The sequence below is a fragment of the Caretta caretta genome, chromosome 12 (assembly GCF_965140235.1).
Source record: "Caretta caretta isolate rCarCar2 chromosome 12, rCarCar1.hap1, whole genome shotgun sequence".
Classification (NCBI taxonomy): domain Eukaryota; kingdom Metazoa; phylum Chordata; order Testudines; family Cheloniidae; genus Caretta; species Caretta caretta.
Genome location: NC_134217.1, coordinates 33,183,753 through 33,203,861, shown reverse-complemented (window position 1 = coordinate 33,203,861; position 20,109 = coordinate 33,183,753). Strand labels below are relative to the sequence as shown.

General features: G+C 44.0%; 2 protein-coding genes across 3 annotated transcripts in view; one reads left to right on the top strand and one right to left on the bottom strand.

Moving 5' to 3' along the window:
* BCO1 (beta-carotene oxygenase 1) overlaps nucleotides 1–20,109 on the bottom strand; it is a 145,776-nt gene that overhangs the window by 50,261 nt on the left and 75,406 nt on the right. For both annotated transcript variants that reach the window (XM_048816584.2, XM_075118438.1), the window contains one exon: nucleotides 8,570–8,814. The gene's annotated coding sequence lies outside the window, so the exon portion shown is untranslated. The remainder of the gene's footprint in view (nucleotides 1–8,569; nucleotides 8,815–20,109) is intronic.
* The window catches only part of PKD1L3 (polycystin 1 like 3, transient receptor potential channel interacting), a 72,594-nt gene continuing 71,065 nt past the window's right edge, over nucleotides 18,581–20,109 (top strand). Inside the window, exon 1 of the mRNA XM_075118447.1 lies at nucleotides 18,581–18,889. Within this exon, the coding sequence (XP_074974548.1) occupies nucleotides 18,589–18,889 (301 nt within the window). The 5' untranslated portion in view covers nucleotides 18,581–18,588. The remainder of the gene's footprint in view (nucleotides 18,890–20,109) is intronic.

Genomic DNA, 20,109 nt, shown 5'->3' with positions numbered 1-20,109 from the left:
CAAACAGACCAGAGTTCCTGAAGATGTGAGCATCATGCACCTTTCCCAGCCATCCCACAGTGATGTCAGTGAAATGTCCCTTGTGATCCACCAGTGCTTGCAGCACCATAGAAAAGTACTCCTTGCAGTTGACGTAGAGGCTGCCCTGGTGTGCTGGGGCCAAGATAGGGATATGCTTTCCGTCTGTTACCCCGCTGCAGTTAGGGAACCCAGCGCATTAAAGCCATCCACAGTGGTCTGCACATTTCCCCATAATTACTACCCTTGATAGCAGCTGGTCAAGGATTGCGTTGGCTACTTGCAGCACAGCATCCCCCACAGTAGATTTGCCCACTCCAAACTAATTCATGACTGACTGGTAGCTGTTGGGCATTGCAAGCTTCCCCAGGGCTATGGCCACTTGCTTCTCAATTGTGAGGGCTGCTCTCATTTTGGTGTCTTTGCACTTCAGGGCAGGGGACAGCAAGTCAAAGTTCCATGAAAGTGGCCCTACGCATATGAAAGTTTCGCAGCCACTGGGAATCATCCCATACCTGCCACGCTATGTAGTCCCACCAGTCTGTGCTTGTTTCCCGGGCCCAGAATCGGCGTTCCACGGCGTTCCATGGCATGGCCCAACACCACCATGATCTCCCAATTGCCACATGCCGTGCTTCTAGGAACACCTGTGTCCATGTCGTCATCAGTATCGTAATTGCACTGTTGTCGCTTCCTCGCCCGGTTTTGCAGGAACTGCACGTACTGCTGGATAATGCGCAAGGTATTTACAATGGTGAAAACTGCAGCGGACACCTGAGCGGGCTCTATGCTTGCTGCGCTATGGCACCTGCATGGGTAATCCTGGAAAAAGGGCGCAAAACCTAGGAGAGCAGAGTGGCAGCGGAAGAGGTGCTGTTCGATTCATGATAGCCAAAAAAAAAGGCAGGAAATGGTTGTCTTCTGTAGCTTCCAAGGAGGCGGGAGCCCAGGGCAGACAACATGGAGAGGCTCGGTCGCGCAGCAAGAGCAGGAGAGCAGAGTTGGCGGCAGAAGCTGTGCTGCTTGGTTCATGATGGATGAGCAGAGTTGGCAGCAGAAGCAGTTGAAGAGAAAGAGTAGATATTATAGAGATCACATAGGAAGAGGAGAGGAAATGCGAGGTGGATTCACAGTAGCAGGAGAGCTGCGGTGCACCATACTGCACTGTCTGCTGAAAGCAGTATGGCATCTGCATACCAAAAAGGCGCGAAACGATTGTCTGCCGTAGCTTTCATGGAGGGAGGAGCGACTGATGACACACACCCAGAAACACCCGTGAGAATGGTTTTGTCCCATCATGCACTGGGAGCTTATCCCAGAATTACAATGGGCAGCGGGGACTGCAGGATAGCTACCCACAGTGCACCGCTCCGACGTTAGATGCTAGATGTGGACGCACTCCGCCGAATTCATGTGCTTAGGGGGACACACAAATCCGAATGTATAAAATCACTTCCGAAAATTCGAATAGAATAATTTTGAAATAATTTCATACTGTAGATGTACCCTGACTGTGTTGCAGTTAAGCTCATGATGTGACAGCACTAGGTTGACCAAACAGCAAGTGTGAAAAATCGGAGATGGAGGTGAGGGAATAGGCACCTATATAAGAAAAAGCCCCAAATATCGTGACTGTCCCTATAAAATCAGGACATCTGGTCACCCTAGGACAGCCTGTGATGTATATGAAGATTTGCAAATCACCAGTATGCAGTTGGCAGTGGCAATAATGAGAATAAACCAGAGAAAAGGTGTAAAGGAGGAAAAGGAGGCTGCCAAGGACAGAGCCACGTGGGAATCTCAAACCGTGGGAAAGAAGAGGACCCACTCAAAGAAATGCTGAAGGCAGAGAGGCAAGAGGAGAGCCAAGAGAGAAGAGTCATGAAGGTCAAAGGAGAGGACAACATACTGAGGAAAGTTTGAATTTTAAGAACAGGCTGGAAAAACACCTGTCAGGAATGACTTACTTTCACTTGGCACCGCTTCAGCCCAAGGGGATGATGGACTAGATGCCCTCTCAGGGTCCCTTCCAGGCCTATATTTCTACAAGTGACAATGTAAAATCAGCATAGAGATCCAGGGGCGGAGCTAGGTTTTGCAATGGGTCATTGGGCTGGAGAGCAAGCCGACCCCACACTCACCCAGCATGCAGGGCTCCAGTGCATCACAGGGCTGGGCCCAGCTCCCCACTCCACATGTTGAAACCTGGCACATGAGGTCACAGCACCTCTCAGGTTTGGCCTCGGTGCCCCTTCATTATGACTGAGGGGTGGCCAGGCCAAAGTGACCTCATGCACCACGGTGCAATGCCCAAAGCAGAGAGCCGGAGCCAGGCCCAGCCTGCAGGACAGGGCTCACTCTCCAGCCTCCAAAAGGTGCCATACATACACTAAAGGCTGCCAGGGAGCAGTCACCCCCTGGAACCAATTACCGCTGCCACTGGAAAGACCTAGGATGATGTGGATGGGGTACAGGCCTTGAGATTTGTCTAGGAAGAGCTCATGAGAAAACTTGGTGAGAGTAGTTTGAACAGAAGACCGTGCAGCTGCAGGTGCTCAGACCCTCTGAAAAATCAACCCACATGTGTATTTTGCTGCTTAGATTTAGATTTTGATAGTTAAATTTTAAAGAGCCATGTTTCAAAGTTTTGGCAAGTTTATTATAGCACTTAGCTAATACAGTATTTTCAGCCTTACAAGGGTCTATTCTACCACTTGCCTGGGGTAAGTAAGTTTTTCCATGGCAAGCTAAGTGTTTTTAGTTTGCCTTCATAGATCATAGAATATCAGGGTTGGAAGGGACCTCACAAGGTCATCTAGTCCAAACCCCTGCTCAAAGCAGGGCCAATCCCCAATTTTTGCCCCAGATCCCTAAATGGCCCCCTCAAGGACTGAACTCACAACCCTGGGTTTAGCAGGCCAATGCTCAAACCACTGAGCTATCTGTCCCCCTGTCATCCTGCCCCATCAAATTAGCCATTTGAAAAGTATCTTAAGTTAGCCAGCTTTTTGGGGTTTGCTATACTGGAGTAGCATATAAGTCAAATATTTCAATACCTTTTCCTGGTACCTGACGCTCCAGAGGAAAGAAAACCCACTAACTTCACACTATACCCGATAGTAGTGCCATGCTATACATGGGGAAATGGAGAACTCCTTCCTGAAAACAGTGAGCAATCCCCTTGCACTGCATTGGATTCAACTTCCCAGTTATATCAGCATATCGCTGTCTGAAATGATGTACATGTACAGATGACCCCAACTTCTGAGCAGCAACAGACTGACATGGGGGTTGGGAAAATGAAGGAGGTGGGAAAGGAGTTCTGCTTCTCGCTCACTAGGATCGTGTCTCTCAGAGCAATTTCAAGGCATGTGGGTGCAACATAACCTTGGGTTGCCCTTCTGTATTAAGACTTCATCATCATGCTAATGATGGCATTTGAATTTGGGGTGGTGAATTTTCATGGTATTTTTACAGAACTGTATTTTTCCTCCCTTTATGTTCAGCCAGTAATATTACATACAGTATTATTACATTTATTTTAAAATAATACTCAGTTAGCAAAGGAAGAAGGTGGGAATTGGATCAAATTTCTGATTTCCCCATCACTTAATAGATTTTCTACCTCTCTGGTAGACAGAGTCCTCCGCTTTGGGAGTTTATTCACCCTACAGCAAGTGCTTTCTAAACAGGTGTAGACAGTAGATTATTTCTTGGTTGATAGTTTTCTACAGCAAATAGTTTCTTGGCCAAATATGGATGGTGGCGGGCAGTCAGAGCATGGCAGGGTGCGATTTCAGTTTCTCTTTTGATTTATTTTGAAATTCAAAGAGAAGAGTATACAATTTTACCAATAAGATCCTCCCTGAGATCTAAGGCTGTTTGTCAGCACAAAACGGTGCATGCTCAGAGTTCCGCTGGGAGCTTGCCCTGGAAGCGTTTACACTGCTGTACTCTGGTTTTGGATCAAACTCTCTTTGTAAAATGGAAGACAAAGAACATACCACAGGACTACACCCTTGCCTGGCTCTGTGGTAGGGACACCCCGCAGCTCTCATATCTTGGTTTGTCAGAGGCAGGCGAGGGCACTGAAGTGACATGAGATCAGTACACAGGACTATAGTTGTCAGCCTCAGCAGACTTTGTAAGCCAAGGCAATCAAGTTATCACTATGTTGCACCTGGGTAGACCACGTTCTACAGCATTCATTTTAAGTCACCTTCTTTGAAGATGTAAGTGGACAGTTCACAATGCAGGGAACAGAGATAACTAATGGGTATGGAGGAGGTCCACAGGAGGAGAAAGTGAGGAAATAGAGGGTTTTTTTAACTTCAAGATAAAATAATGAATCAGGCCAGTGGTTACATATCAGCCATACCTCAGTACAGCCTGCCACTGGCAGCGTGAGCAGCCATTTTGCTGTTCCTTGAGTGGAGTGGAAAGAGGCCCATACTACTGAATGCTTGAGCTGATGTGCACAGGTTCAACAAAAGAGCCTGAAAGCAGGCTGAGCCCAGCAGGTCTCAGGGGTGGTGCTTTGGTAGCTGCATTGAGAACACTATTGCTTTGTGTTTTCTGTTCACTGTCTCTCCCAGGCCTGTGGGTACAGAAAGTTTGTATAATTTGCATAAAACCTCCATGTCCTAATTTGAATATATACATTACCTCATTTACAAAAGTTATCCTCACAAATTCTTCACTTCCTCATCTCCCACCCCTTGCCAAATCCATCCTCCCCCTCAAGTTTCTGCTCCTTCCCTTCTCCCTGGATTTCCCCAACTCACCACCCCACACTGGCTCCTGTCAAGTTTCCTCCACATCCCCCTTTTAAATTCCTTGCCCACATCATCTAGAGCCCCCACTTCAAGATTCCCCTTCAACACACTCTCTCCCTCCCCCCCCACCCCCCAGCATCCCCACTCTGCCTCTTCCCACCCCTGAGTGTCTCTCCCACCTACAGCACAGTCCCAAACTACACAGTCAAAGAGCGATGCACTACACATCACACTGCCTGGCATTGCACTCACTGTATCTCTGTGGCCATGAACAGCTGGGAGCTACACTCAAGGGGGAATCTTTAAGGCTAGTCCTGTAGGACTGCCTAGAGCAAGCTATAGCCATAGAAATGCAGCCGAGAGCTCTCCAAATGTAAACAATATTTGGGAGCCAGGTGGAAACCACTCAGTCAGATCCCTCCCAGCCAAAGGGAGGCTTTATATTTCTGAGCACTTTTCTTGGGAATAGAGTTTAGCAGACATTTAATACTCAGTTCAGTGCAGACTGTTGCCGAGGGGAGCCAGACAAATAACATACATCTATATTAGACAGTGGTGCACTTCTTTTCTAGCACTGCTGCTAATAACAGTGAAAGATACAGCACTGACAGAACTCGGGACATTTTGTGCCTGTCTCCTGTCAAGACTAGCAATGACACAGTTACTAAAAATAGTACCACTGCTGACCAATGGAAACAAAATTTTCCAGCCAAACAAGGCCTAGTCTTGTTCCTTTATTATAAAATAAATATAAAAGTCAGACTGTAAGCACGTTTGCTTTTGTGTATGGAAAAACAGTAGTGAATGTTTCACACAGTTCTCCGTATAGCTGCATGATAATAAAAACATAATGAAGCAATCTGTTTATCTTTGGACTTTGTGTGCGTGTCCTATCAGGTATAATTCGTAACAACTTGTAGTTTGTCTACTCAAGAAGTAGATTAATACCTTGCTAAGCAGATAGGCAATGATATTATTGCTTATATGTATTTTCAAACACAAGTACTTATCAAAATGACCTTTACTACTGAAGGACCTTGAAATTAAAGTGAAGTTATCATCAATGCTTGTAAGCGAAGGTACAAATTGTTGGATTCAGTTTCTATAGTACCCTGACTACATTTTCCCATCTATTATTACTTTACCAGGTATGGACTGTTATCTTACTGAAATTATATTGACTGATATCTCGCTGTGCCAGGAGATGTAAGCTGTATTTTTTTAATCTTTGTTAACGATTGCCTTGTGAACTTGATCTCCTTTTAAAAAAAAGTCAGATTTATCATCTATGAATAATTCCTATATCCAGTGTAAATACTTATAAACAATTATTGACATCTACTGATAAAATCCTTAGCTATAATATCAATAGCTAAATTATAATAATTTACTTGTTTACCAATGTTTTGACCAAAATAATTGTTTCTATAAGGAAAACTTTGTAAAAAATGATGAGACTTGTCTTTTCCTACATTCATCTTCATTCATTCTAAAGATAGATGTTATCAGCAATATTAAATTAATCATTTAAGTAAATACTACACAAAACTGTTAATTAAGGATATGTCGACACAGCAAATAAAAGGTTTATTCTTAACTCTGATTAGCTAAGCAGCCTTAGCTAACCTGGGTTAAAAACAGTGAAGATACAGCACCTCCGCTTTTAACTCAGGTTAGCGGCTCAAGCTAAGTCTTACAGGGAGTTGGGGTTGAACTCACACTGCTAACCTGAGTTAAAGGCCAGGTAGCGGTGTTTTCACTGCTATTGTAACTCAAGTTATTTGCAGCATAGACATACTGAGAATTAAGGATGCTCAAGTGGTTTCCTATCAAGGGAATTACCAATTGAGCCAACATTAATATCCACACCAACCTCAACTCTTTCAGTCATCAAAACACCCTAACATTCAATGACTGCTGATTCCACAACAGCCTCCTCCTCCTCCATTCCAGTGTGTAACCAAGTACGATCCACACTTTCACTTACTCACCATCACACTCAGCCACGTAATCGTAATGACAACGACAACACAATGGTGGAGGTATAAAGGGATCTACAGTAGGAGAGATCAATGGGATTCCACTATATTTCCTATTATCTTCTGGTTTACGTTGTTTAGTGAATTTTAAAAGCCTAAAGTGTTTTTTTTCCTTCTGTGCATTTTTAGTTTTTCACTCAGACTAATCTGCAGCTGTTTTCAGGAACCCTGCTGCCTAACCCAGTGTGGCCAAGTGGCTAGAACAGTGGACTAGGACTCAGGAGGTTTGGGTTCTCCTCTGTTCTTGGTCATGGGTCTGTTGTATGACTTTGGGCTCTGTGCCTCAGTTTCCCCATCTGTATAATGAAAATAATGATATTTATCTACTTTGCAAAGTTGCTATCTACTGATGAAACATACTGTAGAAGAGCTTTATTATATTATTATTAATGAATCCCACCTGTTGTAATCCTTTTCTCCTGTAGCAACTGACTTCCTGGCCTCATGTCAGTTGCTTTTCTCCTCTAAGCTCAGCAGCAGCTCAATAAGCAGAAGAAAAACTAAGCACTAGTTTAAACATCAGAAACAACAGGTCTGGTTCTGCTCTCACTTACACTTGTGAGAACTAGGAGTTGCAATGGCTGGACGTTCTGAATCAACCCAACTTTTTTGCAGCTCTGTCCATGCTATGGACAACTTTGTGTCCAACCATTCTTGTCCAACACTGAAAAGATAGTTAATGCTTTACCCAAGGAGGTTTAGAATGATAAAATCGCAGCCCAGGTCTCTAATTAAGATACCATCCAACTGTACCATTAGGGAGCTGTCAGGACATATCAGCAGGTATGTCATACAGCCCTTCCACATGCTATCTGAGTTCAAGACTAACCCAGATGCTCAGTGCAGGGGACATCTGACCAGCATGATCATGAGACACTCTTTGCACAGGTTTCTCCCAGTGACCTTGGCAGCAATCAAGTGTAGGAAGGGGCAAGAGATGCAGGAGTCTCAGCTGGGGAGGGAATAGAAGACTGTAGTTGAAGAAACTTGTATTACTAGACCCTAGACAATTTTTAAATTTCCTCTAAAAATATGCTGAGGGCTGAATGGAAGACGGGGAGGCCAGTCTGCCCCAGAGAGCAACAATGTCCTATTCTCCAAACTGCCCCTTGTTACAAGAGCACTCATTTAGCACTATGCAGTGTTGTAGCCACAAGGTGGGTGAGGTAATATCTTTTATTCTTTATCTGTGAAGAGCAGCTCTGTGAAACTGCAACACTTGTCTCTCTCACCAATAGCAGCTGGTCCAATAAAAGATATTCCCTCCCGCATCTAGTCTCTCATTTGGCACTCACATTTATGCTCACCCCACACAGGCCTGTTTTATTCACCTGTCTGTGATGGTTTATCACTCACTTGTAGAGATGGGTGAATAATTCCCAACAAATGATGTATCGAATGCATTGCACCTCTTTCGGTCTGCAAATTGTCCATGAGCAAATAGATTTGCTGTTTGAACTTTTTCCACCAAATACATAATTTTCATTTATGGCAAAGGGGCCTACAGCTTTTGACTTGTTTAAAAAAACAAAATAACCCCACAACTGTCAGCCAGGGACCCAGTCGGATTCTGTGCTGTGCCTCTCAGGAGGTGCAGAGACGCAAAGGAGCAGGCGGAGGGAAGGTGGCTGCAAAATGGTGTTGCTACTTCCTAATACTAGGCTGCTCTCTGGGCTGCATGGCCTTTGCACAAATTAAAGCAGCCCTAGATATTACTCTCATTTAGGGCAGCCTTACCTGGTTCCCTGTGAGCTGTTCTGTAGCCCCTCTTGCTTTCAACGTATTCCGATCTCACTCCCAGCCTGCGCCTAAGGGCAGCATAGGGCTGTCTATGTTGCCCCTGCTCCACTGGAGGTGTTCCCCAGAGGATTGCTGCAGCCCCTTCACGCCACTGAAGCAGAGTAAAGTGGATATAGCAGGGCCTCGAATCCATCTCAAGGCCTTTTCTTCGAGGTTCTTTATTGAGAACGAGAGGGTGGTGTCTAAAACAAGAATGAAAAACACTTGAAAGCCATAAAATAGACAGAAAACTGCCCAGCATGGGGTTCAACCCAGCCCTGCAACCCATGTGCGTGGAGCCTGTCTTCCCAAAGTCATTCTCCCCACCTGAGTGTACGTGGAAGGGTTGGGGGAAACTAAGCTAGAGTTAACCCCTCAGAGACCAGAGCACCACTATTCCCACTCAAACTTAGGTTACTTTGAGCCTTTTCAGGGAGCAGCTTGACCATTATTTATAGGTTGAGTCAAAAGCAGATAATATAATAGAGTTTGCTAACAAAGAAATGTGGGAAAGGCACATTTAGAAATAAGCCATCGTATCAGAAAAGCCTTGTTACTGTGTCACAAAAGTAAAGCAACTTCTCTGGCTATAGATTATGAAAGAACAAATTCTGCACATGCTAGAGTAATTCTCCCTGAACGTTTTATAAGCAAGCAGTTAAGTAGAACTTATCCTAAGTCCTGCTTAGGTATGTGAAGCTCTCATTGTCTTTAGCCTAGGTACAAGGTGAATACCATATTTTACATGCGTGAACAACAAATAGGAATCGCATTTACCAGGAACTACTTCAACTTGGTGTACATCACACCCTTGACAGTTGATATGTAGGTTGGTTTTAGAAGGTACTTGACAAATATGGCCCAAGGACCGATCCTAATAAAAAGCCTAATACTAAATTTGAGTCATCACCTTAGCTTGAGGTTTAACCCTACCCTGTTCCCAGGTTGGCCTGAACCATCCTCCCAGCATGAGCTATGGCCACAGCAGGAGGCCAAATACATCACCAAAGCAGAAAGCATTCAAATATTCACTGATTCCATGAGTCTGTGCGTGTGTCACAAATACTGACCCTTTGGTTATAGATTCAATTTATTTTAATGGGACTGTTTTTGTTCTGTGTTTGTACAGCCCCTAGCACCTTGTGGTCCTGGTCCATGACTGGGACTCACAGATGCTACAATAACACAAATAATTAAAACACAAAGCTATTCTTGAATAGACTTAGTCCCATACTGGGTCATGGGAACAAAGAGGACACCTCTTTCAGGTTAGCACTGAATTTTATTTAATTCTTTCTGCCTCCGTGGTGATGTAGCTAAGATAACATGGACACTAATCTCTTCTCTACAGCCCCTTTTCACCTACATAGGCCTTAGTGTAGAATGCATTCCAAGCCACATCAGGCAATTGCTTACAACCCAACCATTCTCCAGTGCTGCAATAATCCATAGTTAGGGCCCTACCAAATTCATGGCAATGAAACATGCATCACGGATTGTGAAATTTGGTCTCCCCCTGTGAAATCTGGTCTTGTGTGCTTTTACCCTATGCTATACAGATTTCACAAGGCAGGATGAAACCAACATTTCTCAGACTGGGGGTTCTGACCAAAAGGGAGTTGTAGGGAGGAGGGGGTCGCAAGGTTATTTTAAGGGGGTCACAGTATTGCCACCCTTGATTCTGTGCTGCCTTCAGAGCTGGTGGTTGTGGGCCGGGCGCCCAGCTCTGAAGGCAGCACCACTGCCAGCATCAGCGCAGAAGTAAGAGTAGCAGTACCGCAACCCCCCCTACGACAGCTTTGTGACCCCCAACTCCTCCTTTTGGGTCAGGAGCCCTACAGAAGGTCAGGACCCCTACAATACCGTGAAATTTCAGATTTAAAAAGCTGAAATCATGAAATTTACAATTTTTAAAATCCTATGACTGTGAAATTAACCAAAATGAACCATGAATTTGGTAGGGCCCTACCCATAGTAGAACATCATGGCTGCTCTAACCCACACTGGGGGCAAACCAGCCCATCCTGGGTTAATGGAAGCATATTTCCGCTCCTCTTGGTCCATGTAGCACAGAGATCAACTCCCCTGTAAGACTTTGGAACTGTTTTCAGCACAACTAGGAGACCAAAGTTCAAAAATATGAACCTTAAAGAACTGTAAATGCTTGGATGAGTCAAGCTTTCCTTACAGGAAAGTTTTGTAATAGAACGGAGCTCTGCAGTTGTTTGAACGTAACTCTGTGCTGTGGCTCGAGGGCAGCACATCTATTCTGAAGAGGAGTAAGGCTTACATTTTCAAACTGTGACTTCCAGTTGTGGTTGCTCAACTTGAGACCCTAGGGCCTGATTTTCATGGGGCCGAGCACCCACTGAAGTAAATAGGAGATGTGGATGCTCAGTACCTCTGAATTATCAGGCTCAATGTCAAGCTGAGGTTCCAAAAACCAACATGCATTAACCAGCCCCAAGCATGCAAAAATAAGGAGTCAAGCCACAAAGTATCAAGAGGTTGGCTTAAGTATAATGAGATTTTAAAACTAAATGTTGGGTTATTTGTGTGTGTCTTGTTTAGCCTTCAGGGATCATATGTTCAAGCTGTGCTCCAGAACCACGAGGGCTAGAAACTTTTTTTTTGGCTGGGGTGGGGCGGGGGGGGGGAATGAAAAGTAAATTGTGATGTTCTCAAAATGCCCCGACTCTAGGAACTGGGGATTTAAGTAAAACACCAAATATCACAAAACTTGTGATAAAATTGTGAGAGCAGGCACCTCTGGTCTGTCTATAATGATTGACAGTTTCTGGAAACCAAGGCCTGACTCAAGCAAAATCTCACATAGAAAATCAAGGGCAAAGTGGGGAACAGAACTCAAAAGTGCTGATCCCCAGTCAATACTCTAGCCACTAAACCACATTCCCTTTGCAGTCTCCCATGTATATTAGTTTTTTGTTTCTATGTGTTTATTGCATCAGCCTGTGGTCAGGCCCCAGTTCCAGCCCCCGCATCAAAGGTCAGCTGGGGCTTATTTGAAGCCAAAGAAAATCCTTCCTTCTTAGAAAACCATCATTTACTTTCCTGAAATGCCCCATCTCTGCCTCTGGGATGGCTTCTCAGATAAACCAACATACACAGAAAAATAAAAAGAAAAGGAGTACTTGTGGCACCTTAGAGACTAACCAATTTATTTGAGCATGAGCTTTCGTGAGCTACAGCTCACTTCATCGGATGCATACCGTGGAAACTGCAGCAGACTTTATATACACACAGAGACCATGAAACAATACCTCCTCCCACCCCACTGTCCTGCTGGTAATAGCTTATCTAAAGTGATCATCAAGTTGAGCCATTTCCAGTGCTGATAAGCTATTACCAGCAGGACAGTGGGGTGGGAGGAGGTATTGTTTCATATTCTCTGTGTGTATATAAAGTCTGCTGCAGTTTCCACGGTATGCATCTGATGAAGTGAGCTGTAGCTCATGAAAGCTCATGCTCAAATAAATTGGTTAGTCTCTAAGGTGCCACAAGTACTCCTTTTCTTTTTGCAAATACAGACTAACACGGCTGTTACTCAGAAAAATAAAATGCCACCCTGCACCTAAGCCGGTTTTCCAGGATCTACACACTGATATTCCCCACACTCTTGAAGAAATGGGAAGCGGCTTTCTTTGCCTAGGACGTTGCCCTCCATAGATAGGCCTCATTAGGCATAAAACACAGCTACCTGGGCTCCAGAGGGATCCACTTGTCCCATCTCAGCTCCCTGGAAACTCTCCTGAGGCCTAGCTGCTCCTGGAGCCTGTCTAGGCCAGTGTTGTGTCCCTTCATTACGAAAATTGGGGCAAAGGTGTGGTGACTATGTAGAACCCCTTTGGGGCCCGGAAGAGTCATGCAGCCCCTGTCCAGGTATACAGACTCATGCAGACTCAAGCTAGCATACTAAAAATAGCAGTGTGGACATTGCAGCTCAGGCTGTAGCTTGGGACCTCAAGACTAGGGGGCTGGGTGGGCTTCAAAACACAACATAACATCCACCCCATTAATTTTAGCACACTAGTTTGAGTCTGTCTATGCAGGGAGGATGGCTCCCTCCCAGAGGTAGTGTAGATATACCCAGACATTTCAGGACAGCAATTTGCTGTCAACATTTTAACACAGTATCCCTCAAAAACTTTGTGCAGCAGTCTGTGGTACGTACCCTCTCTGCAGGTGGGGCTGGAGATGTCCCTAGATTGAAGTGTTTCTATTGTACCCCATTATTGCTGACTAGTCCAGCATTTTTCTGCTGCTGAACTGGACTCATCCTTCTAACTGGTTTTCCCGGTGATGTCACAAATCCTGGACTGTGACAAGTTTCAAAGGGATGGCATCGGCAGGGATTTGATACGGCTGCTGCACATCAGATATTCTATTCTCACGTCACCTGAACTGGCCTATTGACAACATATAAAGCCATTGCCAGGAGAGTTGAGTCTGAGTTGTAGAAATTAAGACTAGCCAAATAGGGGCCAGATTAACAACCACCATCATTTAGGGGAAAAGGCCAAGATTTTCAAACACAACAAGTGATTCTGGGTGCCTCAGTTTTTGGCAACTGAACTTAAGACACCCAAAAGGGGCCTGATTTTCAGAAAGCACAGAAACCCTCTGAAAGAAAGGGCCCTTTAAAACATCACAAGCTTGGCACCCAAACTCACTTTTGAGAGTCTTGGTCATAGCTTCTGATCTCTAGAGAATGTCAAAGACTTCTCCCACTGCTGGTACACTCTCTCTTGGCTGGGTACAGCAGAGCAGGCTCATTCTCCATGTAGCACCCAACAGCCACACCAGCCCTGCCATGGTCCCTCTTCCAATAACTCATCCACATCAGCATTTAGTTGCACCCCTTTCAGAATAACAAGAAGTCCAACAGATAAGCGTCCAGTCTCTCCATCCAGCCCACAGCCCTTGATCTAGGCCCAGTGGGTCATATGCCCCTTCCTCAGGGCTTCCTGTCATCCCTTCCCTTCTCAAGGGCTTATGCCACCTCACCCATGGCAGACAGAAGAGCGCAGGTTCACCCTCAACACTGGAATCCAGTCAGGGACCTTAAGACAGACAGTCAAGGTTCAATCCCTCCAGCACCTTGCTGCTACCTTCCTAGACTTCTTCCAATCAAGCCTGCGAACAGGGCTCTCCCACAGCTTCTTCAAACTTACCCTTCCTGCAGGGGCTTGGATTCACAGGGCTCTCCTCTCAAATCTCTCAATAAATCCCCGAATAAGAGTATTAACATAACCCCTATTCTGCCCTCCTCAGGCTTGACTTTGCATCCCTCTTTTAGCCCTCAGTAGAGCACCTCCAAGGTACTTTCCACCTCTGATCCCAGAGAGAGACTGTAAAACTCCTTTGTGAGCCACACTTCCTTTCTTTATAGTAACCCCAGCTCCTCTCCCAGCTGGGATTCATCAGTAATTGGGGCTAATCAATCCTTCAGGTGAAACCAGGTACCTTAATTGAGACCTCACCTCCAGTTAACCTTTTTTGGGCCAGTGTGGTGTAAACACCCCATCACACTTCCAAACAGTCTAGCAGTTGTCTTTCAATTCAACATTTACCACCTGCAAAGGTAAAAAAGGGGAAACGTTTTGCAGGGTGCTTTTGACAATCAGGTCTTATTTCATTGTGGTTTGTACCAAGGTCTTTTCTGATGTTTCAGACAGCACAGTGATTTCCCCCAGAAAACTTCACTTGATGGCCACCATCTTGTATGAGCTATAGGACAGGTTAAGACTCTGTAAAAGAGCTGGAGGACCCCTAGACACAATTCTCAGAAAGATGATGGACTTATTCCAATAGGAGTAAGGGAGTTCACAAATGAAGTAGTTATTATATGGCATCTTGGAGTGACGGTTTGAAAATATGGGAAAGCTTTGTCACTGTTATAGTTAAAGCTACAAGACACAATCACTTTGCAAAGTCCATTTCATTTGGATTAATGTGCTTTAGATTAGCAAGTCATTGGGACAGAACACATGCTATAGGACTGGCTGGTCTCAGACAGCAGATACATTACACAACAAGGATTAACATGTTCTGCCCTTTCTTTTACATTTTTTAGAGAGTTTGTCAGAATGCCTCAGTGCTTTGCAAAAGGCAAACAAAAAACAGAGTGAATGGCTTTAGGCATACAAAAAATCCAGACATCTGAAATGCTCCATTACGGCTAATACTTTCCTGCTGAAACCAGAGTGCTGTACAGTGCTTTCAACATCTAGGGGTGATCAACTGCACATCCAACAACCTACCTGGGACAATGAGGGAGAGATTTAATTAAGCATTTTTATGTCTCCACATCAAAATATACAAATGCAGATCAAGCACTCATATGCACCAACATGATCTTTTGTATATATCAGAAGCACATGGCTATTTGAACTACTTTTGTTACCCCTATGTATCCCCATTTCATACAGTCCAGGAAAACAACAAACTATTGTATCTCGGTTCAATGAAGCCTCCATACTAACTTCTATCTTGAGGAAGCTATCTTAAATGAAGATGAGTTTATATGGTAAGAAAAATGTAAAAAATCATGTTTTTTACAAAGCATTAAATTCAAGGGGCACTTTCCACTTGAAATCTAGTCAGTTTCCAAAAATTAGTTTAAAGGAGTTTCAGGTACTGCATCTGCCCCTGAAAAAACCCCTGCTGATTTTGGTTACTTTACAGAGATATTTTGCTGTCTTTAAATGTTTTTCTCTCCTCTGTTACTGTGTGAAAGACCCACACAAATACTAGAAAAGTAACTGACTGTTCACGAGACAGTGAAATGCACAAAGTCAGCAAACTTCTCTAATCTCTTTCACTTATAGGCGTTTGACGGGTTACTCGTGGCAACAATAGATTTAAAAAAAAATCACGCAGCTGCAGAAACTGTTAGCTGGGGATTCGTCTGGAGAACCTGCTTTATTCTTTAGGCAGTTCTACTCACCACTGTGCTCTTACAGGCCTGATCCAAGGTCCACTATAGCCAAAGAAAAGACTTCCCTTGACGGCAATGGACTTTGGATCTGCCCCATCAGTTCTTCCTGTGGCATCTCTAATTCTGGCATTTCTAACAGGATCTGCATGAAACTAGATTCTCAGCTGCAGAGAAAGGATCAAAAGATATGAAAGGATAGATCCATATCTCACAAATATGGCACTGTGTATCATTTGGAGGAACCGCATATTCTCATATCACTGAGTCAGACTCACGTAATAAAGCACAGCCTTCTGTATCTGGGCCTCCTCTCTGAAACCTGTGCTCTCAGAAACAGCATCTGTTCCAGGGACTTAAATCAAGTCCAGCTTCCACAAGGCCAGCCAGATCAACAGGGTATGGGCAGATTAAAGCCCTTTCAGAGAAATGTAATTAAAATATACAGTATTGAACCAAGTAAACAATGCACACATTCAGCTCTGCGCCTCATGACAAACTTTATAGTGCATGATTTGACCTTAAAATACCTTAATTCTTCTGTGCCCTGCTGAGCTAGTTGAGTGGCTGGGAAGGGGAGTTGCAGGACAGTCTTTGAATTGGTAAAACAACAACGAGGAGTCCTTGAGGCACCTTAGAGTCTAACAAATTTATTTGGGCATAAGCTTTTGTGGGCTTTAACCCACTTCATCAGATGCATGGAGTGAAAAATACAGTAAGCAGGTATAAATATATAGCACGTGAAAAGATGGTAGTGGCCTTACCAAGTTGGGGGTCAGTGCTAATAAGGCCAATTCAATTAGGGTAGATGTGGCCCATTCCCTCCACCTGCAACAAACCCCGTTGCCAACTCTGTCCACATATCTATTCAAGGGACACCATCATAGCACCTAACCTCATCAGCCACACCATCAGGGGCTCATTCACCTGCACATCTACCAATGTGATAAATGCCATCATGTGCCAGCAATGCCCTTCTGCCATGTACATTAGCCATACTGGACAGTCTCTACGCATAAGAATAAATGGACACAAATCAGACATCAAGAATTGTAACATTCAAAAACCAGTAGGAGAGCACTTCAGTCTCCCTGGACACTCAATAACAGACTTAAAAGTGGCCATTCTTCAACAAAAAAACTTCAAAAACAGACTTCAGCGAGAAACTGCAGAACTGGAATTAATTTGCAAACTGGACACCATCAAATTAGGCCTGAATAAAGACTGGGAGTGGATGGGTCACTACAAAAAATAATTTTCCCTCTGTTGATACTCACACCTTTTTGTCAGCTGCTGGGAATGGGCCACATCCATCATGATTGAATTGGCTTCGTTAGCACCACAAAAAGTAATTTTCCCTCTGTTGATATTCACCCCTTCTTGTCAACTGTTGGAAATTGGCCACATCCACCCTAATTGAATTGGTCTCGTTAGCACTGACCCCCCCCCCCAACTTGGTAAGGCAACTCCCATCTTTTCATGTGCTGTATATTTATACCTGCCTGCTGTATTTTCACTCCATGCATCTCATGAAGTGGGTTCTAGCCCATGAAAGCTTATGCCCAAATAAATGTGTTAGTCTCTAAGGTGCCACATGGACTCCTCATTGTTTTTGCTTATACAGACTAACATGGCTACCCCTCTGAAGTCTTTGAATTGACACTCATACTGTAAGTGCTCATGGGCTTCAGTGCATATGGTTTTCTTGGTAAGAAAGGCTTGAAGCATAAGACTTAAAAGTGTCACATTTTTGTAAGACATGATTTATCATCAAACATCAGAGCCTGAATCTCCTTGCACTTACACTAGTGTAAATTGAGCAACCACACTGAATTCAGTGGAGTTACACCATGTAATACCCAGTGCAAGAGGAAAATCAGACCTGGAGACTCTAGGGTAAAAAGAGCTCTAATCCTATTGGGTATGCAGAGCCAGCAGACTTTGGGAAACCTGGAGGACATCCTTTGCATGAAAGCTCAAAAGCACGTATGCAATTTAGCTCATAAAGACTGTGGTCTAGCTTCCCAAAGGCCATCCCACTACTTCTTATTACAGTGTCAGATCCACAGGCTTACAAATGTAAACTTAAGGTCCCCAAGACATTCTGATAACCAAGGAAATATTTTAATTTGAAAAACAAGTTTGTTTTAACATTAACTCTCTCATCTACTTTCTCTTAAAGCCACAGGCAGCAATGATAGTATAAATAATGGAGTTCTGTTTAGCTTCACAGGGGATCATGCAAGCATTTTCTTTTTTGTCACCAGATATGGAATTCACCTGGGTTGTTTACTTGTTTTGAATGGAATGCATTAAAAATCCCAAAGTGAAACTTAACTGGAACAGCTGAGAGTCTCCTGGCTGTGTGTTAAAACAAGAACAGAGTGAATATCATATGATAATTATATATATCTTACACTAGCACCCCAAATCTGAAATAATAATAAGAGAAACTCAAGACAATTAGAGAATCTAGATGAGCAGCTTGGCTCTTTCCCATCTCTATAATTCCCGGTCCTCCTAAATTCTGATTTTTCTCCTTCTTCATTCATTCCTACTGATTACAGCTCTTTTTGTTGTTGCAAAGCACTCACCCACAAATGTTCAGTACAATGAATCCTTTGACGGCGAGGCATTATCTTAGCATACCATATGCCCAATGACAACATATATCAACTTTATCTTTTCCACTCATGGCTGAGGTGAAAAGTCTAATGACCACTATGCAAACCAGCTTGATTTGGAATGGGACGTTTACACAATGGTTCTCATATCGCCCACTGCAGTGACTTAGCATCAACACTTACTGCATGTAGCCCCAGACGCAATAACCTTTATTTATTAGGAGCAATCTGTTCCCCATGCTATTGCTGGTATTATGTGACAAACAGCAAGGAGGAAAAAGAAAGATTAATGGTGTAACAGGATGACAGCCCAAGCCTTTGAAGAGAGAGGGACAAAAAGGGTGGTGATGTGGTGCAAAAAACCAGTGCTATGGAGGGCTCCAATCACTAAGTTAAGAATGTGGCTTCTAATCACTGTTCTCTCCTCTCTTGTTCTCTGCTTGGCTTTGGAGAAAATTGCTCTTGAAGAGGGGATACCTTGTTCAAAGTACCAGGTGGCTTTCAACCTTTCGTGCTACGAGTTTGTGAGACTCCAGCGCACTTTCACGAGTGCCCAGAGCTGGTGCGAGAGAGGAGGGGGGCACCTCATTTTTATTGAAAATGAGGAAACTCAACAGTTCTTGCAGAAACATCTCTCCGAGGACAGGGAGTGGTGGATAGGACTGACCTCAAGTTCCCTTCAGAATGAAACTACAGAAGGTAGGTGATCTCAAAAGAGAAATAGTGCCTTCTTTTAAGTTGGGTTGCAACTTGAAAGAGATAGTACCTCACTGTAGTAATGCAAGGAAACCCTACTGTAGGGTTCTGCTGATGAGTCACTCTTTTGTTCTACTATCATCAGAGGACATCTAGGGGCATATACCGATGTATTACAGAGCTGCTTCTATTATGAGAGGCATCATGACCCTCTGGACCAGGAGTCTGGGCGTCTGGGTTCTATTCCCACCTCTGCTACTGACCTTGGACAAGTCACTTCACCTCTTTGCACTTCTTGTCCCCCTCCCACTCTTTGCCTGCCTTGTGTGTTTTGACAGTAAAATCCTTGGGGCAGAGACTGTCTTCTAAGATGTATTTGTAAAGTGAGTAGCCCAGTAGGACCCAGATCTTTGGCTGGGGCCAGTAGATACTATTGCAATACATAAAAAGAAATGGAGTACTTGTGGCACCTTAGAGACTAACAAATTTATTTGAAAATAAGCTTTCGTGAGCTACAGCTCACTTCATCGGATGCATTCAGTGGAAAATACAGTGGGGAGATTTATATACATAGAGAACATGAAACAATGGGTGTTACCATACACACTGTAACCAGAGTGCTCGCTTAAGGTGAGCTATTACCAGCAGGAGAGCAGGGGTGGGTGTGGGGGGGACCTTTTGTAGTGATAATCAAGGTGGGCCATTTCCAGCAGTTGACAAGAATGTCTGAGGAACAGTGTGCATGTGGGGGGAATAAACATGGGGAAATAGTTTTACTTTGTGTAATGACCCATCCACTCCCAGTCTTTATTCAAGCCTAAGTTAATTCTATCCAGTTTGCAAATGAATTCCAATTCAGCAGTCTCTCGTTGGAGTCTGTTTCTGAAGTCTTTTTTTTTTGAAGCATTGCCACTTTTAGGTCTGTGATCGAGTGACCAGAGAGATTGAAGTGTTCTCCAACTGGTTTTTGAATGTTATAATTCTTGACGTCTGATTTGTGTCCATTTATTCTTTTACGTAGAGACTGTCCAGTTTGACCAATGTACATGGCAGAGGGGCATTGCTGGCACATGATGGCATATATCACATTGGTAGATGTGCAGGTGAATGAGCCTCTGACAGTGTGGCTGATGTGATTAGGCCCTATGATGGGGACACCCATGTATGGTAACACCCATTGTTTCATGTTCTCTATGTATATAAATCTCCCCACTGTATTTTCC